General features: G+C 42.1%; 2 protein-coding genes across 2 annotated transcripts; one reads left to right on the top strand and one right to left on the bottom strand.

The window, feature by feature from the left end:
* The first annotated feature begins 40 nt into the window (after positions 1 to 40).
* On the top strand, positions 41 to 14308 carry slc17a6a (solute carrier family 17 member 6a). Its single transcript, XM_061823619.1, has 12 exons — positions 41 to 129; positions 1190 to 1445; positions 1569 to 1687; positions 4486 to 4600; positions 6376 to 6463; positions 6635 to 6721; positions 6878 to 7020; positions 7118 to 7267; positions 7594 to 7726; positions 7798 to 7908; positions 11689 to 11816; positions 12948 to 14308. The coding sequence occupies exons 1-12, from the start codon at positions 41 to 43 to the stop codon at positions 13275 to 13277; spliced, it is 1749 nt and encodes a 582-aa protein (XP_061679603.1). The 3' UTR covers positions 13278 to 14308.
* Positions 14309 to 22613: 8305 nt separating this feature from the next.
* Positions 22614 to 25612, bottom strand: fancf (FA complementation group F). Its single transcript, XM_061823620.1, has one exon. The coding sequence runs from the start codon at positions 25609 to 25611 to the stop codon at positions 24568 to 24570; it is 1044 nt and encodes a 347-aa protein (XP_061679604.1). The 5' UTR covers position 25612; the 3' UTR covers positions 22614 to 24567.
* Between the last annotated feature and the right edge of the window lie 11 nt (positions 25613 to 25623).

Genomic DNA, 25623 nt, shown 5'->3' with positions numbered 1-25623 from the left:
TAAAATCGTCGTGTCGTGATCGTTTTTTTTGGGGGGGGACATGGAGACTGAGAGAAATGAGGGAGCTGTTCCAAAGACCAAAGAGGGACTAAAACAAATCGCAGGAAAGGCCCTCGGAAGTCTGTACAGGTAAGCCAAATTCATGTCATTTATGCCTTCAAACAAACATAAATATATTATACGTTAGGATAATAGTGGAAAGACACCGCTTAAAATTAGCACAATTCATCAATAATTATTCTTTTATTGAAAAAAAAAATCCTGTTAGGGTTGTCATTTATAGGCTGAATGTGAGGATGCAGAGAGCACACGAATATTTAAGGATCACATATTTCCCAGGAGGGTGAGCCCCCCAGCCACGAAGCATCCCCCCCCCGCCTCCCCACACCACCAGCTGTGCATTTTTTATGTATTTTTATTAATAATGAACGAAGCACACGCAGTCTTGACACAAAGTCTGCCATGATATGTATTAGAATTTGGATCAATTTGTATCAGTGTAAAATCGATGCCCGTCGAATCAATTTAATTTATTTGTTCTGTATTATCTGGGCATAGCAGAGCCCGAAAGCAAATGCTTGGAAAATCTGAATTTGTTGGGTTAACGAATTATATGATTTAAAAAATAAAATAAAAAGCGTTTCTATTCCCCCCCCCCTCTCAGAAATAAGGTGATCCACATATTCGAAAGAGAAAAAAATGGACTTCAAGCTTTTGATTCCAAGCTGGGGAAAAAACGTGACTCAGAGGTGTGAAGGAAAAAAAAATTCTACTGCAGGCCCATTTTCCTCAAGGCCTGCACAGTTATATACATCATTATTATTTAGCGAAATCTTGATTTTACTCGAAACGGAAGATAGTCATACATTTACTTCATGTTTATTAGTTATTGTTTAAACATATATCCACCCCTTCCCAAAAAAGGAACCTCAGTGAGGCTGTCGTTGCTGCAATGCGGTATGAAGGTCATTGCCTTTCCTTCGAAGGAAATAAATGGAATTTGCAATGAAATGAAAAAAATAAGGTTTTTCCGGCCAGAATGTTTAAAATAAAAGAAATCAACAATAGAAATTGTGTGTTTTAATTTTCTATTGTTATTGCATATCCGACTTCCAAGCATAGTTATGGACCTCCGATTTTTATTATTTTTTAAAAAATTCTTTTTTTTTAAACGCCCCGTGCCACGCAGGAGGTTGGAGAAGCGGCAGCAGACGGGCGAGGCCATCGAGCTGACCGAGGATGGGCGGCCCCGGGCCGAGCAGGGCCGCAGGGGGCCCCTCTGCGACTGCACGTGTTTCGGACTTCCGCGCAGGTACATCATCGCCATGCTTAGCGGCCTGGGCTTCTGCATCTCCTTCGGCATCCGCTGCAATCTGGGCGTGGCCATCGTCAGCATGGTCAACAATAGCACGGTCCACCAGAACGGCAAGATCATCATTAAGGAGGTGCGTGGAGGGAGGAACGCCTCAAAAGCCGCCCCCCAGATGCAGCCACACGGCACATTCTTTGTACTTGCAAGCCAAGACACGTTCAGCTGATATTCTTTTGTTTTGTTTTGCTTTTGTCAGAAAGCGAAATTTAACTGGGATCCAGAGACGGTGGGGATGATCCACGGCTCCTTCTTCTGGGGTTACATCGTCACCCAAATTCCGGGGGGGTATATTTCCTCCAGACTGGCTGCTAACAGGTCATTCCTTACTTCAGTTCATAAGAAGATGGTTGTTATACACAAAATATTTTGATGACTCAATACTGTATACACCTATTGTGACACGGTAATATGGTGTATAAAACAAATTATAGCACACGCACATATTGCATTAAATCATATGCTTGATTATATATTAATGGACACGAACTTATATTACCTTAGAAACATTTACTTTCACTTATATGTCATTCTAAATGATTTATATCTATATAAACACAGATCGCAGATTATCCAGTCCAGTCTTTTTATAAAGCCCATTTTAAGAAATGATCAAAATGCTGTATTTATATATACGCGACATCAAACCAGAAGCTAAAAGTAGTTTAGAAAAAGAAAAAAGCAATTCAAAATAAAACCGCAACCGTGCAACGCATGTTTATGATTCTCACAATAATTATCAGCAATGAATGTAAAAAGGTGGAAACCCTAACTACAAACGTGCAACGCTTTCTTTATATAAACCTTCCTTAGGAAATCGTAATATTGAATCACTGGCGAGCTACTTTCAGAACAAGCCTGCAGGTTGCTTAGGTGGTCCTTGGGGGGCAATCTCCATGACCGCCACGCTCTGGGCATTGTTAATATGCTGAAAACAGGGGTTTTATTTTATTGACATTTCTAAATGACCTCCAAATTTTTTCAACGGTGGTGTACATCGTGTAAACAGCCTACTTTATAAACTCTGCCCCGAATCCAGCACTGTTTATTGTTTCCCAAATTTAGCACAACAAGAGGGGCAAAATATTAGAAAGTAGGAAGAGCTGATTAGATCTATACTATATTTCAGGTGTCAATATCTGAATATAGATACGGTACATTTATTACATTTGAAACAATTGCGATGTCAGCCATGTTCGGTTGATCTTGTGTCTTGAATGAAGCCCAAGGAAGCTCCCAGTAATGAAAGTGAAGATTTTGCTGATGCCCGCCAGGCGAGCCCCCCATCCCCGCTCCCTCCCAATGTTAATGAGCTCCCACGGGAGAAGGCGCGTCTAATCCTTTATGTTCACATGTAGGCATGGCGACCGCACCAGCCGAGGCCCTGTGTCAAATGTGGCCGCGACTAATAATTGTGGGATTCCGATCCGTGCCGAGTGATTTCAGATGGACTGAAAGTGAGGCCACAAAAAAAACGGTTTACAGATAAGACGAGGGGGGAGGGGGGGGGGAACTCAAAAACAGAGAACAAACTATGAACAAAAATGACGTAATCAATAAGTGAAAGCAACGTGGATTGAAAAAAGGAATAAGACAGTCTACATGGACTTCAAAAGGTCCGCAGTATACTGGAGAGCAATATTGTTGCATGTATTGGAGCAGCAAATGTTTGAGAAGCGTCACGTTGCCAAATCAGATGAAGCCGCTGACGCTTTTGCTGCAATCACCTTCTTTTCTCACTTTCCTTTCCTTGTTGTGCGTGTGCGCCATCCTATTAAAATTGATTTATACGCGTTAGCAGTGGCGTGTGTGAGTTTGTTTTCATTTTTTTTTTAACCTTCAGTATGCAGTGGATTGCATTGTGTTCTAAGACCCCCCCCCCCAAAAAAAAAAAAAATACTGTAATGGAAAGGAAAAAGAAGCAATCTGCTGCAGGGTTTAACAGTTGAAACCATAGTAACAGTGATCTACTATTATAACAATAAAACACTTGCACTCCTGGTGCAGAATTTAATCAAACCGCAGAAAACAAAATAATCCGTTACACGCTTTGCCCTGATAAAGGTTCGTTTAGCTCAATGCTATTAACCAATGCAAAACACCATTGATGGGCTAACTAATAGCCTTGGTCTCCAAGTGTTGTAACCCTTTGAGCAATGGATGTTATATTTGAACACAAACGGTGGCACAATACGTAGTCAGGCAACATAACAATACTCACGGACATGTCGGCATATATTCTTTTTTCTTTGTAAAAATTCACTACTCTTTCAGCAGCCTGAGTCAGTTCTGAAACACTTCTTCTTGCCAAGGCTATGCAACAGGAATGAGCAGCACAATATCCAGTGAATCGAAGCGAAACAACTCTTTGATTACTTACAGTTCACTCAAATCTGTCATCAATGTATGTTTCTTTTAATTAAGTACAAATTATAGAGTGCGCTTTTTAGTTCATTCTAAAGATTTTTGACAATTTTTTTCAGGGTGGGCAGGGATGGATTAATGGCATTTCCATTCATTTCAACGGGAGAAAAGATAATTTGCGAATGAAGTGCTTTTAGGGAAGACCGTATAAATGTAACAAATTAAACTTGTATTGCAGGCCACTACTGTTTCTAGCAGCTTGCCAGAGAGCAGCTAACATTAGCAGTTGACGCCCCTGCACAGACACTCCAAATTGGAACGGATTACACTGTTTACATGTAAAATGCGCTTCTACTTGTGAAAAATTCCCATTATGAAAGGACCTCCAGAACGGCTTCATTTTGTAAGTAGAGGTACCCCTGTCTTATTATTATTACATTAAACTAAGATGAGGTCCTTGCCTTTTGACCCTCCCTCGTAATATGATATAAAGATAATACATTTAAATGTGTGTTTGTTATGCTTACCAGAGAAGACCCAACATCCACATCATCCAAGCAATGCAGACATGAGAATGGACTGTTTGAAAGAAATTCATTCAATTTCACAGACCAAAAGTTAAATCCATAAATTGTTAGTACTTGTACTCACGGTGTACCCTACTCTACATGCATACCCTTTAGAATTCGGAGCTTCCAATGTGTTCTACTGATGTTTATGTTTGTTAATACCCAACTGGCTTGTGCGTTCAGGGTTTTTGGGGCCGCCATCGTGCTCACATCCACGCTGAATATGTTCATCCCCTCTGCGGCTCGCGTGCACTACGGATGCGTCATCTTTGTGAGGATATTGCAAGGCCTGGTCGAGGTACTGTTCCATATTGACCTTTAGCATTGGTTGAAAACAAAAAACAAAACATTCTCATTATCGAGCGCCGGAATCGGGTCCGTCCCCTGATGAAAGTGTCCTGACATTCTCCATTTAATCACCTTTTGTCTTCATTATGGATGGATCCTTTTCATTACAGCGCACATGGTTTTCAGAGTGTTCAAAAATGAGTGAATAGTCGCACTTATGTGGTGCACTCTAACTGTTCACATAGAGGAAAGGCGCTCCGGACAAAATGCGCTCGGCTGTCGCGGCTCAATAGAAAGATTCGCACGCCATTGTAAGACTCAAGGTTATGTTCTTTTGTTATGTTGTTTGGCTGCGTGCTGTCGCTTCAATGGCGCTTCGTGACCGTGAGAGAGAACAAGTGACGCCTGTGTACAGCGGAGCATCCACTTATTACTGCAAATTAAACATTAGCATTTGGGCCCGTCTCCCTTTGCAAGCCACAGCAATTTGTGTCTATCAATAGTTGATTGTATGCCACTTAGAGCCTAATGAAGATTTAATGATGATTTTTTTCTTTCCCTTTTCTCCATCAAGTGGCAGTCTGTTTGAATTTGTACGGACTCACGCCTCACCTATTAGTCTCCATTAGAGAGGTCAGCTACGACCGTGTCGCGCTCTTGATTTTCAAGTCCAATTTGTCAACGGTGCACTTATACATTTACGGCGTCTTTACATGTAGTTGAACTCAGTGGCATTTATACATTGCATGCAAAAAAAACAGCAGGAAAATGACACTTTTGCTGTATATCATACTGCCTTGCAGTAAACGCAGGATTAAGGGGAGAACGTTCATTTATGACGTATTTGGTAACTTTATATAGTAATACATCAGAATAAATGTATGTTAATAAAGTGGGAAATGGGAATTATGGAGAGAACTTTGATGTAAAATTGTGCTGGAAAATAGCTAGTCAAATGTCCTTGTCCTGTAAGTCGAATTCAGTGATTTATCTGGAAATACATGAAACATATTTGAAGACAGCAATTGCTGGAAACGTGCAAAGACTCAGAATAATGTAGTCCTCAGTTATGGAGGTGTGTCGTTTTCAATTTTTGGGGGGGTCACTAAAACGGGAATTCTGGCATGAGTCAGTCTTCCCCAATTAAAAAGCTAGCTAAGCTTCACATCGAAAATATATACTTGCTTACAGATTCTCCGCCGGCATTGTCATGTCGGCCACGAGTGTGGATACTTAACACAAAGAAAGATGCAAGAGCGAGGAAGGGGAGGGGGTAGGACGGGGGAATGAAAAAGCTGCACTTACCAGCATGTCGATCAAGGTTTCACTCTGGCTTGGCCACCTCTGAGTGATTCGTTGTCGGCCTTGAGTCCGCCCACGTCATAGAAAGAAGGCAAACCAGTGAGGGGAAAAAAAAGTCAGTCGTGACAGCCAACATGTGGATGGGCTTTGGGCTGGCATTGGCTGCTTTGTGCGTATAGATGTTCATTTCCATTGCCACTCCCATTACACTTCCGTTGCACGACCCCTTTTCTGCTCTCTTTCCCTCCTGTCCTGTTCTTGTCCTATCCTACGTTGTCCTGTTCTTTTCTCAAAGTGTGAAGTGGACCAAAACTTTAATCTAATGTGACATTGTAGTATCTGTATATTGATTTATTTTTCTTACAGCTAATGCCCTGTCTCCTATTGTTTTTTCTACTTTCTGTCCTCTGCTTTTCTTTTCTGTCAATCCGCTTTACAACCTAAAGAACTGATCCACTGAGCACGATGATGTTTCATTTGCAGGGAGTGACTTATCCAGCGTGTCACGGCATCTGGAGCAAATGGGCTCCTCCACTGGAGAGAAGTCGGCTGGCAACCATCTCTTTCTGCGGTATTTGACGAAGCACAATTAGCACGTCAGCAAATGACTTCCGCCTTTGACGGATTTCCAATTACAGTTGCAAAATATTGCTTTCAAATATTGCTCTTGATGTCAACAAGCCATGTGAATAAAGCAACCAGAGATCACATTTTGCTGACACGCAGTCTTTGTCGCGCGCAGGATCCTACGCTGGTGCAGTCATCGCCATGCCTCTAGCTGGAATCTTAGTCCAGTACACAGGGTGGTCATCCGTCTTCTACGTGTATGGTCAGTGAACCTGTCATGTCCTCATTTAACTTGTGCACCTGAGCTAGGGTAACATTAGCATGTCTCAAAGATATCTGGTAGTTACATTGAGTCATGTAATGTATATATAGCGTACTGTTGCTTGTGGCTCACCAGCGGGCCTCGAAATGTTCACAGGGACCTTTGGCCTAATCTGGTACATGTTCTGGATCTTGGTGTCCTATGAGAGCCCGGCCGAGCACCCGACCATCACGGAGGAGGAGCGCCGTTACATCGAGGAGAGCATCGGCGAGAGCGCCCAGCTGATGGGGGCCATGGAGGTCACTTCTCCACTTCAGTCCAACAAACTTTGTAGTTCCACATGCACAACATCCACTCACTCTCTCTATCTTATTTTTTTAAATCATTTGAAATCAGAAATTCAAGACCCCTTGGAGAAAGTTCTTCACCTCCATGCCCGTCTATGCAATTATTGTGGCAAACTTCTGCAGGAGTTGGACCTTTTATCTCCTGCTCATCAGCCAGCCTGCTTACTTTGAAGAAGTGTTTGGCTTTGAAATAAGCAAGGTAAGTCTATCAATCCAGAAGGACAACTAATGATAACATTTTTACCCTTTAGCAGTACTGAAACGGAAACAAATTTGCAGTTTAACTACTTGCGAGTTTTGTCATGTTCTAATCACTGAGCGCCTCATCTTCAAATGGAATAAATAAACTTGTCTCCCCAAAGGCGAGAGGAGCATGAATCAAGTTTGTCTGTCACTTGTGATTCAAGCTGAGGAGGAGAGTGTGATTGCTGCGGTTGATATACGACCGAGACATCAGACCCCTAGGACACCCTCTCTCACACACACTGATGGATCATCTTTGTCGCTTTCACACGTGCTTCCCAGGTCGGAATTGTGTCAGCGCTCCCCCACCTGGTCATGACCATCATCGTCCCCTTAGGAGGCCAGCTAGCCGACTACCTGCGTACGCACAACATCATGTCCACCACCACGGTCCGGAAGATCATGAACTGCGGAGGTGAGTTCAAGTGTGTTTGCAGTAAAGTAAACACAAAGTCAAGTGATGACAGCATGCGCCACTTTTTTTAGGGTTCGGCATGGAGGCCACCCTCCTCCTGGTGGTGGGTTATTCTCACAGTAAGGGGATTGCTATCTCCTTCTTGGTGCTGGCGGTGGGCTTTAGTGGCTTTGCAATATCAGGTGAGGCTTTAAGCTTGATGTTATGAAGAATGTTACAGTATTTACACTCTGCAGGAAAGTAGAATTGCTGTTTTGACTGGAAATGTGGTTATGCACAAAGGTTGTTTCTGCTCACTTGTATGAAACACCCATTTTGATCATGTGGCATGGTGAAAAGAAAATGTTATTTTAAACCAAAAGCTAACAACTATTTTGGCCCATTTTGTGTGCTACTCAGATCCATCCATCCATCCATCCATTTTCTTTTGCCGCTTATCCTCACGGGGGTCATGGGGAGTGTTGAAGCCTATTGCAGCTGTCAATGGTCAGGAGGCGGGGTACACCCTGAACAGGTTGCCAGCCAATCGCAAGGCACATAGAGAAACAATCGCATTCACAATCACACCTAGGGGCAATTTAGAGTGTCCAATTAACGTTGCATGTTTTTGGGATGTGGAAGGAAACCGCAGTGCCCGGAGTAAACCCACGCAGGCACAGGGAGAACATGCAAACTTCCCACAGGCGGGGCTTGGATTAAACATAGGTCCTCAGAACAGTGAGGCTTTACCAACTGATCCACCATGCCCCCTGCTACTAAGATGTTTTATTCCAAACCATGCTAACATTGTGAAGTCACTAACAAAAACAAACAAAAAAAAGGTAATAGGATATTGAAAACCATTAAAGTAACATAGTTTACCTGCAGAAATTCTTTTCAGATTATCGGGAAATCCTGTGACCTCCATCAAATGGTGTTTTTTTTAGGTTGGCACCTTCTTGTGGCCGACAACACTGACCAATTGACCCCTCCGTGGGTGTTGGGCAATCAGCGTCACTGACCAATCAGAGGCCAAAGATCTGCATAATCTCGGACTCAAATCTCAGACAACGCTGGCTGGATGGTCCAGTATAGATTCTCTTGGCGTTTTATCGCGTATTTGGGTTCTTTAACACTAGATATGGTTAAGAGGTGTAGTCACGGACTTTATGATAGTGATGACAGGTATCCTGAAAGGCTAGTTGGTGGAGTTCAATTCGTACCCTTTCCAAAACCGAAGACCCAGTACAAAAAATGTCTTTGATGGATCAAACTTTGTGTAAGACCGCATCATCAACTGAATCCATCTAAAATCAACCGGAACAGAAGACCGAGTTCGAAAAATGACTTTGATGGATCAAACTTTGAGGAAGACCCCATGATCAACTGAATCCATCAACCGGAACAGATATGTTTGCACGAAGGTAAACCCTAAATTTGATTTTCAATACATGTCTCATATAAATGAATTAGCAGTTCTTTGCTTGCATAACATAAGTGTGAATGATTGACACACTTGATCTGTGTTGAGCAAAAATAAGGCAACTGAGAAGAAAATCTTGCTCCTCTGAATCTTTTGCATCACTATCATTAATGACCCATCGTTCATGCATGTCTCTGCGTCCAAGTTTTTTTTTTTTTTTTTACCTTGCCAAATGCCAAAAATCCAAATGACTCAATCACGGTTAATGGTCTATATTTGAAGAGTTTGTTTTCAAAATGAGACATATCTGTTTTTTTTCATTTTGAGAAAAGGGCTTGGTATTGAAGTGAAAACAATAAACTCAATTTATGTTTCTAACTATTGGGGGATGGAAAGAGATGCTAAAAAGTAACTAAACACCATACTACAAAAAAAATATTGTCTTTAATATTCACCGAGTTTTTTTTGATGACAAATTTCATTTTTTCTCCAAAATGAGGCATATCCAAACATTCTATTCTTGGCAAAGTGAGACATATCCAAATTTCGACTTAAACCTTCAGGAGCAGCTGTATTTTTTTTTTTTTTAAATCTGTTGCTTTTGATAGGCAATCATGAAAACTATTTGCCTTTCAACATTTCAAGCATTTTAAAATAATATTTAAGACCATGACCACCACATTTAGAGAGTTTGGTATCAGAAATAAGGGTCAGTCACCAGTCACAATTTTCACAATTAGCTCACTAATGTCAGATGTTGAAAAAGGAGATGAAAAAATGGGAATTTCTTTTAAAAAGGTGTTTTTCAGTTATTGAGAAACTGTTTGTTCAGTATGAGGTCTTGGAAAGGCTGAGTTTACATCATTGTAATTTTGTGTATCTGTATGCGATTCTGCAATCTGACATCTGCAGGCATTGTGTCACTCAGTTGATTAATTTTGTGTATATTGATGTGAGATCATTAAGAAAGTAAACTGCTTCAAACCAGTCTACGAAGGTTAATATGGGTTGCGAGGGATACGAGCAGAAAAAAATAGGTCGTCGATCTCATACACACATCTCCAAAATGAAATCAGTTTCAAACTCACAAATTCACTATTTGAAATCTGACTCATTGAGTCTGCTTTCTTTTGATTTTATTTATAGCTGTCGCTGTCGGGGGAATAAAAACACTGCAGAATAGGATACAAGTCTGTAGTAATAATAACAGTATTCATAATGCTCATAGACAGAAATTGTCAACTTTTCTTAAGTCATAGCCGATAACTTTCCGTATAAAAAATGGCAAAAAAAAAAAAGATTGCATAGAATTATAAAAATTTATTCATTCATTAAAGATCGTTGGTGAAATATTTTGAACAACAAAATTACTATTCAAGCATTACACAATCATAGACAAAACAGTATGTTTATTACATTCAGATAAAATGGTACTTGGATGAGAACTGAAGTATTAAATTGCAATAATTTCATAAAGAATTCAAATTAAATAGGAAAAGCACCCTCACAATGGGACAGCCTGCAAGTAAACCAGCACAATCACTGATTCATTTATTCGATATTATTAAACATTGATAAACAAAATACAAGACTTTGTTCAGCTTGAAAGCAAGAAACATTGTAAAGATAAAATCGACAAAAATGCATGCCAAGGATCCAAATAAAAAAAAACATGGTAAAATGTATCACATGGCAAAACAATGAAAATGTTTGCTACTGACTGTACCGGATATTTTTCAGTGTAAACAAAAACAATCTACAAAGATCAAAAGTCTTTATTTTCTTTCAATTCATAAGTAGAAAAGAAACATTACTGATTCACACATCAGTAGATTCTATTAAAAATAGAATTCATGTAAAAGAAAATCCAAATGTGATAAAAAAGGAAACAATAGGTCAACTTCACAAAGAGAAAAAATAGGGTCTACTATCATAGCAAGCGCTTCTTCTTTTCTGACCCCGTTTCCGCTGGGTTTCTTTTCCTTCCCAGCTTCATTCTCTCCGGTGTCTCGTACATAAAATCAAACTCGGCATTAGCATCTCTCTCAAACGTGGGCGCAGCCATTTTGGATGATGATGTGGAAGATACCGAAACTTCCCTTTAGACGAATTCTGATTGGATGCTGCTTGCTTCAGCAGCGCACGCTGATTGAACGAAATTATGTCGCATTTTGCTCTAAATAAGATCTCGATATGTCGCATTTTGAAATAAAACGCGATCTTCTTTGGCTGATATAGAACGATATGTCGCACTTTCAACAAAAATCAGAGTATCCCGATAACTCCCATTCGGAGCTGGATAATTTTGGCGCGAGTTTCGTAAATCTAAAAAAAATGCCTATGTCGCGTTTTGAAAACAAACTCTTCATTTGTTTATTTTTCATCTTATCTGCAAAAGTTGAAAACAGCAGCGACTATTTTAACAATCAGTAGAATGTATAGCTATCTTACTTCAAACGTAAAATACAATACTCAAGTAACGTACATGTGTCTGAAACATGTACTGAGTATTGGTACTTGTACTAGTCCAAATCTAAGTCCATACTTTTATTGTTTGTAGGTTTTAATGTCAACCATTTAGACATCGCTCCACGTTACGCCAGCATCCTCATGGGCATCTCCAATGGTGTGGGCACCCTGTCCGGGATGGTCTGCCCCCTCATCGTGGGAGCCATGACAAAGAATAAGGTGAGTTGATTTTGTTCAATCGTGCAGCAATCAAAACGTCAGAGCAAGTTGGACACATCTGAAATTTCCATTTTGGAATGGAATGCTGTGTTTGAACCTGCGCCTCCATTTTGTTTCACCGAAACATCTCACGGTTGAAGTATGCATGTTTTTGATGATGCATATGGCGCACTTAAATGCGCACTTGTGATAACGGCAGGAACCCAGGAAGATGTATTGGCGATAGTGGTCTGTACACACCCACAAAGATATTTTTGAGTGCACAGAGCACAGGAAACTATTTGATTTGTCCTGACAAAAAAAAAAAAAAAAAATTGTAACAGGCACCCTCCCACCTCTGTGTGGATTCTACTCCAAAACCTAAAAATCAAAGTATTCATTCAGCACCTATCTTGAAGTCTTACAGAGCAACCTGAGACAGGTTAATAGTTTACTTTCACCTTTTATCAATCTCCATAGGCCAGATGCTTCAAGAACTCCCATTGACAAAAGTCCATTTAGCAAAATAATATTACATGAGTACCTTTTTTTTTTGCCATTTTTACAACTGGATTGTCAAAATCCATGCGGTCTCTACAAGGCGTTTGTCTTTATTAGGTTTAAGCCTGGGGTGGAGCCTATCCCATCTGATTTTGGATAAGTGGCCGTGAACACCCTGGACTTCACCAGTCAAAAAAGAAAATCAATGAGTCTCTACCCAAACATGGGTTTCTTTGGAATGTGGGAAGAAGTCAGAGTACCCGGAGAACATCCGGGCAAGAACACGGAGGATGATGACAAAATGATGGAAAAGAAGGCTAAAGCAGAGAGTGAAAAACAGATTGAAGAACTGAAACAAACATCCTAACCACTAGCTCAGCTTCCTGCAATCAAAAATGTGAAAATCAAACCATTGAGCTGCGCCAAAATGAATTGCTGTCATCCTTAACTGATATGCCACAGCTCAACACAGCTCAGTGAAAATTAGACTTTAAAAAAGGTCAAAATTAAGATCTCCCAAGTAGGCCTAGAAATTTGCCATTTGTTTTAATCTGTGAGCAATTCTTTTGGTAGGAAAATATGGTGACAATCGAATCCGTTCTGTGGACCTTTTAAACTGTGACAAGGTCTAACCGCTACTTCTGGTCCCAGACTCGGGAAGAGTGGCAGTACGTCTTCCTGATTGCCTCCCTGGTGCATTACGGAGGCGTGGTCTTCTACGGGATCTTCGCATCCGGGGAGAAGCAGCCGTGGGCCGACCCGGAGGAGACCAGCGAAGAGAAGTGCGGTTTCATTGACGAAGACGAGCTGGCCGAAGAGACGGGCGACATCACGCAGGGTTACGGCACCATGGGCGGGCCCGCCAAAAGCTACGGGGCCACCGCGCAGCTCAACGGAGGATGGGTCCAGGACTGGGATAAGACGGAGGAGTATGTTCAGGAACCAGCCGGGAAGATGTACTCAGAGCGAGGCTACTCCTAAGAGCAGATACTTGTATGTCTAATTTCCATCAAAGATTGCACAACTGAACATTATAGATAGATGAATCCATTCTGTGTATTCTAGTTGTACGGCGGTTCCAGTTTTTAAAAGCCAGTGTAAGGGGGAGTCCATGTTAGATTCCCGGGCACTTCTCATCCCATCTGCAGTCAGCGTAGAGAGGTTGCAAAGAAAGCTGCAGGCCTATGTTGTAGTCTTAGGCACCCAAACCTCATCAGTTTACTTGAACAACACGAGCCAGACGACACTGCAGTAGACCATCAGGCAAGGTCTCTCGCCTATTGCACTGAAACTACTACAAGAATTCTAAAAAAAAAAAAAAATGAAAAAATCAGATTATATTGTGTTTTATGTACTGTATATACCTGTATACTGTTTCTGTGAGACTATTGTGGATTTGGGTCGTTGATCTGTGTTTACCATTGATATAAAAAGGCCATATTTTTCATGGACAGTACCTTTTCAGGGAGATGTCTGCTTGCAAAAAAAGGTCTGGTCCTCCTCCTCCTCCTCGAGCCAGATCGTAATACTCTCGAGGACAAAAATAGGGCGAGTGAACCTTTAGGATTGTTGTGTGCGTTTCTTGCATGACTTTGCGCCAATTGATGTTGAGATGCAGCGTTGTCCTCACATATCCGCCCGCCATGATGGATGAGAAAAATAAAACGATGTGCAATGAGATGGTGAGGCGAGACAAATCACGAGGTCGGTTGTTCGTCGAAGTTTGGTGTGCACTGCAATAAAATCCTGTGTAATGGCTGCTACCCAGCACCTTCTGTTTTTGTAACGTAACACTGGCTTGTCGTGATGATCAACGCTGTGTGTTTTGAACAATTCTACCCATGTCCCGAGAATCCAGCTTTAGTGCTCCACGTGCCGATTTTTGACAGTGAGGAATGCAGTACTGTACGTGGACGACTCCTTCGGTGTTTCTTGCTTCTTCTCTCCCGAGCTACTTTATGGACCACATTCATTCATAAGGCGCTTCCATTTGAATTTCTTCGCTACTTTGCTCCGCCATTTGCTGTATGAAATCTGCAAGTATGTCTATAATATATGAATATTTAAGAATGTTAAAGATGACCAAAAGATGTTATTATGGCATTGTGCCTAAAGTCCAATATATATATATATATATATATATATATATATATACAGATAAATGTGATTTTACAGATACAAATATTGTGTTTAAAAAAGAGTTCTGTTGATGTTCAAATGTGTGATAAAATGTTCATTTTATACATAAAAAAAAAAAAAAAAAACCAAAACTCATTTTTTTGTCATCATCTTTTCTAACCTTTGTGGATGTTTAGCAATGATTCTTCAGGTGTTTCGCGACCAAACCAGTTAAGCTGCTTCTTCAATCAGTTCTCTCCAAGTTTCTCATTAGTAAATCAATAGGAGAAGTCTCAAGGGTCTAAAGCAAAATATTGGACTCGATGGCTCGGTAATTGGTAGACGGAGGGTGGAGCAGCAATTTTAATGGAACGGCTGCATTTTACATCACATCAAGAATCTTTATCCTTCTACTCGATGAGGAAGCACGTGGTGTAAAATCTGTGGCGCAGTCCACAAAAAAAGATTTCTTTTTTTTCTATACCAGTAAGTGAATCAAAAGCACGAGAGGCAGTTCTTTTATTCGTGTAGCGTGTGTGTACCCTGGAAAAGTGCAGCACACTGTACACACTTAAGCATGTCCTTCTCCACACCTCTAAGGCCAGTCGTCCTCCACGCAACACATATTGACCTGGCTCCAAAATTAAATCCAGTCACGGCAGCGACAAATCAATACCTTCAGAGAGCTGTAGCAGATGACATAAAAATAAGTGTATTAATGAAATTTCAATTGAGTTGACAATAAAGGGAGGTCACTTGCAGCTGTTATTTCCTGATTTTTGGAGGACAAGCAATAAAAACAATTGGATACTACAATTTCCCATTTGCAAATCATCATTTACATTGTAATCAAACACCAAATTAGTGGAGTGTTTCATCCTTATTTAATTATCAGCAACTGTTAGCCAGCCATGAGGTGAAAAAGTAAATAATGGGAATGCAAATCACAAGAAGCATTGTTGGAAAGATTTTAAAGTGCTCATATTTTTTATCCAATCTATCTGTATACATTATATTTGCATTTTTTTCATGTTGAGGATAAGCTGTTGCTCCCCTTGCATCAGATTTCTAAGGCTACTCCAGTTTCATCCCACATTCCACAAAAATAAATATATACAATTAATTGTCCTTAGATATGAATGCGAGTGAAGAGTGGTTTGTCTATGTCACAGGTGTCAAACTCAAGGTCGGGAGGCCAGATCCGAGCCCGCCATATCGTTTTATGTGGCCCACGAAGGCAAATCATGTGTGTCAACTTTCAGGATTTTGTTAAAATTTCAAATTGCCGTGTCATAAATGACAACTTTGAGAAATTGCAAGAATTTTTGTGTTTCCAAACATGAACAATCGTCGAAAACCCATTTACCTTGATTTCTGATTCCAAAACTAGTTCATAAATTGCATGTGTAAAAATAACGAGGTGATTACAATTTTTGATTGGGAAACCGAAACTACAGCGGCAAAAATGAGGTTCTCACCCCTGGTCTATGTAGTGTGTGATTGACTGGCAACCAGTCCAAGTTCACAGTCAACTTTAATTGACCCCTGGTCCCTCGTGACTAAGAATAAGCACTTTATGTAGAAATTAAACAGAGGGAAGTTCTTTGTCTCTGGATTGCCCTTGAGTGTGATTGTGAGTTCGACTGGTTGTTTGTGTGTGGCCAGCGATTGGTTGGCAACCAGTTTGGGGTGTACCCCACCTCCTGCCAAAAGATAGCTGGGGTAGGCTCCAGCACTCCTGCGACGGTTGTGAGGAGAAGCTGCTCAGAAAATGGATGAGTGGAAGTCCTTTGTGTTCAGTCTCAAGCATGAGCTGCAATATTAACGCATGGCTCAGCCTAACATCCAGCCTGACAAATGATAAGCTGCGGCTCATCTGCGAGGTGGTGAATAATTCAGAGTAAAAATGGTGTTGCTCCATTGTCATGAATCTGTGCTCCACTATTTGACCTGAATCTGTTTATATTCCATTAGCATGTCTTTCATGTATTCAAGACCGAAACCAATTAGTGATTTATAGAGCAGTAGCAGAACTTTAAAATCTATTCTAAAATATACACACAGGGACGAGGAGAACATGCAAACCCCACACAGCTGGGGCCGGGATTTAAAATGCAGTCCTAAGACGTGTGAGCCAGATGTGCTCACCAGTCAACTAGATTGCCTGTAGGATGGATGGATGGATGACAAAGCTTGTTTTTGGAGAATGCAAAGTAAACATGCTCACGCTGATGTTTGTTTTTTTTTCTCACCCCAGCATGAGTCATTTTGGATTGCCTTGCGAATGCTACATGAGTGGTCATGTGACTGTCGTCTGATTGGCAATTTGGAGTAAATGTTGGATTGGTGCAAGGGATTGTCTCTAAAAATAGACATGCACAACCAACAATGAATAAATATAAGTAGTAGAGCATGTCGATCATTGTAATGGAATAAAAATACTTCTTCAGATAAATACTCCTGTAAAATTAAAATGTACGGTGCATTTAAAGTAGTGTGACGAGTCCAGTTGATAAAAAATGTTACTTGAAGAAATGTAACGGAATAAATGTAGCTTGTTACTACCCACCTCCGGCCATGATGTACGGATTATAGACGGTGGCTCTGAAGAAACAACAGGAAACAGAACTGGAGGTGGCAGAAATGAAGATGCTGAGGTTCTCGTTTGGTGTGAACAGGTTCAATAGCATTAGAAATGAGCTCATTGGAGGGTCAGCCAAAGTTGGATATGTTGTGAGGGAGAACATGAGGACAGTGGGTGTAAGAGAGGAGGATGCACGAGATAGGCTTAGATGGAAAAAGATGACACTCTGTGGCGACCAATAACTCGACAAGCAGAAAGAATAATAATAAGAAGAAAATGAGAGCTATGGTGTTTGTGTTTTCTGAGTGGGGGTGGACCATTACTGTTTACTCATGATGGATAGCTCGACTCACGTTAATCTTTACTGCGCTGTCTGATTACTAGAAGCAACACAATGCAAGCAGGAAGCAATGAGAATAAATCTCAGTTCCTCCTTGGATAATCGCCTCACTGGCTGGGAAGAAAGAGGAGGGTAAAAGCCATCTACACTCTTCTACACTGTTGCCCGTCTCCTCAGTGCATGTGTTAATTTGACAGAAAACCCAATTGTGTCACCAGTCACGTGGAACGTGTTTTTCCTCCTACCACACCAGTCAGAGTGGTCATGGCTGTCGCACCGGTGACAAGCTTGTTAGATATATCGCGCGCTGTAATTGGACTAAATCTGGAGTCAGGCTTTTCATTCATAGCAGGGAGTGGCCCGGATTCACATTGCCGACTTTGTGTGGCATCATGTTCAAGTCGGTGTTGTGAAATAGCGAGAGGACGAGCAGAGGGGTAAGGAGGGACTGTTGTCAGTGTGTGGGGCAGGTGCAGTTTGGCTCCTGGGGGACTGTAATGGGATGAGGCCCCAGCCGAATGAGTGTTTGATGACAGGCTTGCGCTCCTCTCCGGGGAGCCCGCCTGCATGCAATTATCCTCCCGGACCTGCTCCCTATGCCAAATTGTGCCTCTCCACACTGGCGCCTGTCTAGCCATTCATTTACTAATAATCTTCCATCAAGTCAGTGGCTGTAATTACAAGTCCAAATTCTAAATGTAGCATTGGAGTAATTTGGGTTTCATGAGCCTACCGTGTGTGGCGTTACACCACCTCGGGGCAATTGAATTGTACACTTCCTTCCATTAATAAAACAGTGATGGCTGCATGCTGAAAGCACCAATCAATTCTCTTGCACATATTAACATCACACCCACACGTGCTAAAGTTTCAACAATACTTTATAAAGCATGCACGCTTGAGTGTGATGTGCAAAGCTGGCTTTGGTCAGAGCAGCCCAGTTCGAGCTTTTTTTTCATCTGCGCTTACTTTTCATCATACTGAAACATTTATAGATTGCAAACAGATTACCCATAATGCAGTAGGGAGCTTTTGATGAAGACTTTTTATGAGGGTTACATTTTTAGACGTGCTTTCCCCATTGATTGCAACATCCAATATTTTTCTCCACAGAACTGGCTTGGATTCTGTAGTTTGAATCTGAGCTCATCTATCGCAAGTTGAGCCAGTTCCCCTCCCCCACATCACATTGGGTTGACAGTTTCATAGCTCTCCTCTCTGCAGTGCGTTCATATTGGTATCACACACTCAGAGACAAAGGGATGCCATGCTGATTAGATTTTTACAAGATAGCCTCTGTGGAGATGAAGCACTTCTGATCACAACACGGATCAAATGTGCAGATGATGCCGAGGAATATTTGACACCTTCAACAAGCCATATTTTTTGAGACACACAAAAAAGTATTGAATTTACATTTCTTTTACATTAATATTCCTTTACTGAAAAATAGAAGATATAGCATGACGCCTACAAATGAATGTGGGGACTTTTTTATGTTGGGACCTTGACAGGAAAAGGTGGTTGGCATGATGATTAGGAGAAAGGCTGATATAGTGTGTGTACACCATCCATCCATTTTCTTAGCAGCTTATTCTCATGAGGATCACGGGGAATGCTGGAGCCTATCCCAGCGGTCAACGGGCAGGAGGGAGGGTACACCCTGAACTGGTTGCCAGCCAATTGCAGGGCACATAGAGACCAACAGCCGCACTCACAGTCACACCTCAGGGCAATTTCGAGTCTCCAATTAATGTTGCGTGTTTTGGGGATCTGGGAGGAAACCGGAGTGCCTGGAGAAAACCCACGTAGGCACAGAGAGAACATGCAAACTCCACAGAGGTGGGTCCGGGATTCAACCCGGGAGCTCAGAACTGTGAGGCCAACGCTTTCCTGCTGACCCACCGTGCCGCTGACGTTCAGATACCATTTGGAAAGGCAGTAAAGCGAGAAGTTTAAAGCCATGGTTTAAATAATTTTACAATGGTGTAGATGGGAACACAAATGGAATAGGGGTTATTTTAAAGGGAGAGTTACATAAGAATACCTTGGAAGTGAAAAGAATATTAGATCAAGTGATGAGGCTGAAACCTGAAATTGAAGTTATGTATAATGTGATTAGCAGCTATGCCCCACAGGTAGGTTGTGACCTGGAGGTGAGAGAGAAATTCTGGATGTAGCTGGACGAAATAGTTCTGAGCATTCCAGACAGAAAGGGACTTGTCATTGGTGCAGAGTGTAATGGACATGTTGGTGAGGGAAACAAGGGTGATGAAGAAGCGATAAGTAGGCTTGGCATCCAAGTAAGGAACCTCGAGGGACAGATGGTGGAAGGAAATGGCTGTAGTGAACACTGTTTTTTCCAGAAAAGGGATGAAAATAGGCTGAGGTACAACAGTGGAGGTAGAAGCACACAGGTGGATTGCATCATGTGGAAATGATGAAATCTGAAAGAGGATACTAACTGTCAGAAAGCAGTAGGGGGGAGTGTGGATAGATAGGATAGGATAGGTGTGTAAAATGACTGGTGGTGAGGAGGAAGATTAAGAAGATAAAGGTAGAGCAGAGAACCATGTGGTGGAATCTGAGAAAGGAATAGTGCTGTGGGGCTTTTTTATCAAGAGGTGAGACAGGCTCTCGGTGGACAGTAGGAACTGCAGGAAGAGTGGAACACCACACCCAAGATGATCAGAGAAACAGGCAGAAGAGTACTTGATGCATCTTCTGGTAGGAAAATGGAGAAGGAAAGAGATTAGCTAAGAACACGTGGGACACTGAAAAGGACTGAGGAGAGGAAAAAGGAATTCCTGGAGATGCAACGTCGAGGTGGCAAAGGCTAAACAAGAGGCATGTGACAGAGGGCTGGACATGGGAAAGATGGGCAGCAAATTAGGGTGATTTATGATAGAGATGCAAATGTGTTGACTGGTGCCAGCAGTCTACTGGATAGATGGATGTAATACTCTGAGGAGTTGATGAATGAGAAAAATCAAGAGAGAACGCACAGTCGAAGAGGCGAGTGCGGAGGGACCAGAAAGAAGCAATGATTAGGAAGGGTAAAGTTAGAAAGGCACTAAAGAGAATGAAAAATGGAAAGGCGCTTGGTCCTTCTGACTGGCTCTGCAGTTTTTGACCAACTTGTTCAATTCTGCCGGGTGAGAAGACGAGAAGAAAAAAAAAACAGATTCATGTGCATCCTCCAATAACTCAGTCAAAAAAGAAAATAGACCTCTCTGCATGCTTGATTATCCTTAGTGTGGGACACAGGTGTGAAGTGTGGCCCCTCTGGGTGCATTCATCCCACCCAGTCCCCCATCGCCACCCCTCAAACCCCACCTCTGTGATCTGTCACTGCTGGGGCCAGACGAGGCCGACACTGGAGTGGGTTAGGCACGTGCCAAAGGAGGGCTCTAAACACCCCCCCCCCCACACACACACACAGACACACAGACACACATCCTTGCATCTCCCCCCCCCCCCCCTTGCATTCAAGCTACCAGATGGGGGCTGGATCAGACCTTTAATGAATGCTAACACAAAAACAGACGCTCTATACTTGTCTCCCTGCTGTTTATTGCCACACGCAGTCACAGAACCATACAGCAGTTGGGGGGCAGAGGAGGAGGGGTGCACAGTCAGACCGGTCCACTGAGGACACTTCAATCGGAACAATCAAATGAGAACCAAATATTGTCGCCTTCTAAATGCAGTTGACAACTGCTGTAAACTGCAAACACAATTGTTATAACTGACCATTATTATCAGATATGCTACCAAAGCAGATTAAATATAAAAATAAATGAAACTGGATTATGCAGATGTCCCCAATATTAAGCACCAGTCCAAAGTGGTGCCAGTTTGTACCTCTCAGAATATCTCTGGGGTACTGCAGTTTGCATATCTAGAGAAGTAGGGAATTAGCAGTGAGATGCACCATGTTTAAACTATGTCATTTAAAACATTGTATTCCTGTTAAAAATATTCACTTGGTACTTACAGAAAAGGATGTAACACCGTTTTTTAAATATTAAAGATAATTGAAGATATAATTTTTCACTGGACTGCAATTAAATGCCAACAGACAATACAACCAGGCAGAAGTGGCCATGTTTCAACATAGTGACGAAAAAGATATTTGGGCTCATTTTAAGTAACGTAAAACAACTGACTAGGTCAATACACATCACGAATGTTTGAGAATTTGTCAGTTTTTAAATCATTAGCCGCATTTGGAGATTGAGCGAAAGTATTTTTCTTTCACAGCGATTATGTAAAATGTAAACAATGCCACAATTTGTCACCAGGGGGTGTTTGAGATGTTATTGCCACTGCTAAAGTACACTGTACTTCTAAAAGATGCAGACCAAAAAGAATCCATGTGTAATTCACATTGATTAGAGGTGACCTATCGTGTTAAAAATAGTATGGGCTCATAATTACCTGAAATAATTTAACCACATGCTTGAAACTATTTTTACATCAATTAGGGTGCATGTGTTGCTTTTCATTTGCGGGGTGATAACATTAATCACCATGGCTACGTTCCCTCTGGGTATCATGTGTGAAAGCTGTGAAGTCTTAAAAAAAAAAAAAAAAAAAAAAGTTCCAAAGGCTAAATGCGAAGTCTGCTTGAAAACATGGAAATTGCCTTTGGCCTTGCAGAATTACTAATTGGTTTTGGTGTGTCGCATCCACGATTAAAATCCAGTTAAGATTATTTGCATGCTTTCACCACAGAGGAGCAGGTGAGATTTTTTTTTTAATCACGGGCACTTCCCCTTTTGTCAGCCGCATATGTTCCGCCCGCCTTGCAAATAAATTGGTTGTGTACGCGCGGGCTGTTACTCGGTGACCCTTGTCTGTCTCCGTGTGAATTGCTTCCACGGGGTGGGAAATGAGCCGTGGCTGTGTTGGTGTTCGCATGCAAGCGACGAGGGGAGCTCTAATCCCGGGCGTGGTGCACACCAGCAATTGTGCAGCCTTTGACTGAACGCACACCGTATGGATAATTGATCCCTTTGGCCCAGAGGTGCTCTGGCCTGTACGCAGCCATGCGCAAATTAGTATTCAAGTCGCGTGACTGACAGACCCAATCGCACTTGTGTGCACCGATGCCATCCACCTTTATGTGTACCATCACGTGACTGAACCCAGAAAACACACATTCTGTTTTGTATTTCTTGGCCACTGCGTGGAGATTCGGGGATTGAGGGAGTTACAAAGAAATGAAATATAGCTAGCGACTTTAGTTTGATGAAAAATTTTATTCCTTCCATCCATACAGGTTTGTATGACACTTTTTTTTACAGCATTATAACATGTCATGACACAAGGGCTGCAAATGAATGAAAACCAAAGAACCTTCAGAAATGTTGGTGATCGCTGCTTGTTCTATCCAATAAGAGCTGGGTCAAAGGTGCCTGTAATCACGCTCAATCTGGATTGACAGTCATGATAGTTTTGGGAATAGCACGGATGAGCATTTGACAGCATTTCATTTATTGACTGTGGATAACATTAAATATCATTAATTATTGTTTGAAACAGGGGCACGGTGGTACAGCTGGTAAAGTGTTGGCCTCACAATTCTGAGGACTCGGGTTTGATCTGCCTGTGTGGAGTTTGCATGTTCTCCCCATGCCTGCATGGGTTTTCTCCGGGCAAGTCGGTTTCCTCCTACATCCCAAAAACATGCAACATTAATTGGACACTCTGAATTGCCGTTAGGTGTGATTGTGAATGTGGCTGTTTGTCTCGATGTGCCTTAGCAACCAGTACAGGGTGTACTCTGCCCCCTGCCCGTTGTCAGCTTGGATAGGCTCCAGCCCTCCCCGTGACCATTCCCTTGTGAGGATAAGCGGCAAAGAAAATGGATAGATATTGTTAGAAAACATTTGAAAAAAAATCTAACTACAGGAAACTGGCACCATTCAGAGGATAGGGGCCGAATCACAAAAATCGATAGTTGACAGTCAACCCCAAAGGTTTGTAATTGCCAATAGATGGCTGGAGAGCACAGTTTTCGAATTTGACAAAAGGTACAGACTTTCTAAGCCTGAAAGCATTATACACTATCCATCCAATTTCCACATCAGATATGGTCAATTGGGTCGCGGGTGTTCTGGAGCCTATCACACAAAACTCTGGGCGAGAGGCAGTGTACTCACCCTTGACAAATCGCCGGCTAACGTCATGGCACAATATGGACAAACATTTGCACACACAGTCACACCTATGGACAATATTATTTTCAATTAACCGGCCATACATGTTTTTGCAGTATTTATTGCAGTACATTAACACACCAAGTGTTGTCAGTTGCCACAATGCAAAGTACCTCAACTCCCATTGGTAAAGTCATGTTGTTGTCCATTTCGCCTTAACCACCCTTAAAACACAATCCACCCACAATTCCAGTTAACCCAATTGCGATCATTAATATACAGTTGTACCTGACATTGGTATAGAATGTACCTATTATAATCAATTATATTTTTTATATTTCACATTACATCACTCACAGTTCTGAGGTTCAAATCCAGAGTTGCCTGTGGGGAGTTTTCAAGTTCTCCTCGGTGCCTGTGTTTTTTTTCTGGGTGCAGTACTCCAATTTCCTACCACATTCCCAAAACCGTGCATGGCAGGTTAAATTAAGACTAAATGATCTTTTTATGAGCCCTGCGATTGGCTGGCAACCTGTTCAAGGTGTACTCCACCTCTTGCCCAGAGCTAGTTGGAATAGGCTCCAGCATACCCACCACCTTAATGAGACAAAGCAGTGTAGAAAACAGCTGGATTCCATTTTATTTAAACACATTTCTCAAGTGGGCGGTACATCTGCCTCACAATTCTGATGTTCTGAGGTGAAATCAGTGTTCAGGCCTTCCAGTGGTGGTCCAAAAACATGCATTTTCGATGGACTAGATTGTGCATCTGTGTGAATGTAAGTGTTATGGGTTATTTGTCTACATGTGCCCTCTGACTGACTACCTCTTGTGCTAGAGAAAAATGTAGGTTTTTTTATCATCTGTTTCAAGAGTGGGTCAAACTATTTTAAAACCTTTCAGTGAGATCCACTGCAGTCCTTCGCCATCATGTTTTAATACTGCTAACATGCATTTTATTCTAATTCATGAGCGATAGACTTCTTCCCTTAAAACAGAGGATATGGTATAAATTCAGTATATGGAATAAGACAAAATGTTCAACAGTTGACCACAGTTGTGAAACTATACTTCTAGCTGTGACTGACACTTGTGTATTTCTGTTAAGAGATCTCCCCACACACTTAGTCCTCTGACATCAAAGTCTCCATCAGATATCTTCAAATCATTCAGCTCTTTTTCCACAGTTGTCCTCAAGGTGGGACACGCCTCGAACAAGACCACAAAGTGCTCAGTCAATTCCTGAAAAGACACTTTGGGACTTGTGCAATTTTGCACCCATTTGCCTTCATCAACGCAGTACTCCATATCTGCAGCCCATTTTTTAAGAACCGAACAGTACACGTCCCTAAATTTGACATGTTCCTTGGCCAGGTCTTTAAGAAGAGATCTAGGCAGTGTGAAGCACATGTGTTGCAGCAGGCTGTGTTTTTGCTGGAGCCAGTCCTGAAGACAATCCACTGCGGCGGTTTGTGCATGTACATTCCCTCCACTCAGCAAAGCAGCAGCAAGAACCAGACACAAATGTTCTGCTTCTTTGCATTCCAGGAGAACTGAGTCAAGAAAACGCAGCCCACGGCAAGCTTCACCTCCTCGGCTCAGCAGGCCATGCAGCCTCTCCATCAAAATGGCACCCTGCACCTCAACACCGGGTTCTGACTTACCCGAGAGAGGACTTAAAATTTTATAGGCTGATTTGCATTGAAGAATATGACTGCAAAGCCCGGTGACATCCTGATACTCTCCTGGTTTGGTGGTTGCAGGCTTTTTGGTGTCAAAAAGTATCTTCATGATGGAGAGGGGGAGATTAGGGTTGTTCAGGAGCCCTGTTAGCAACAGGTGCTGGCATTGTGACAGGTCCACAAAGGAGAGGTCTACGTAGTCAGAGAAGACAGCTCGTAAATTGCCATTGGTGTGCTGCAGTTGCATCTCCATAAACCCTCTTATCTTGGGGTTCTCATGGAACTTTGAGAAAAGGTGCTCGCAGTAGCAGGCCCAGTGAAAAGCCCGAGAGAGAGTCTGCAGATCCCAGAGACGAACGTCAACACTCCGCGCCGCCACCGCTAGCAACTCCACCGTTCCCGACAAGTTCTTCAGCGCCGCCTCCATGCGGCGCTCCCG

The sequence above is a fragment of the Syngnathoides biaculeatus genome, chromosome 6, assembly GCF_019802595.1.
Source record: "Syngnathoides biaculeatus isolate LvHL_M chromosome 6, ASM1980259v1, whole genome shotgun sequence".
Lineage (NCBI taxonomy): Eukaryota > Metazoa > Chordata > Actinopteri > Syngnathiformes > Syngnathidae > Syngnathoides > Syngnathoides biaculeatus.
This window is presented reverse-complemented; position numbering and strand designations above follow the sequence as displayed.

Coding starts and splice junctions, on each gene's coding strand:
- slc17a6a (XM_061823619.1), top strand. CDS start 41: ATGGAGACTGAGAGAAATGAGGGAGCTGTTCCAAAGACCAAAGAGGGA. Junction 6,722..6,877: donor ATCCGTCTTCTACGTGTATG/GTCAGTGAACCT, acceptor AAATGTTCACAG/GGACCTTTGGCCTAATCTGG. Junction 7,268..7,593: donor TTGGCTTTGAAATAAGCAAG/GTAAGTCTATCA, acceptor CGTGCTTCCCAG/GTCGGAATTGTGTCAGCGCT.
- fancf (XM_061823620.1), bottom strand. CDS start 25,611: ATGGAGGCGGCGCTGAAGAACTTGTCGGGAACGGTGGAGTTGCTAGCG.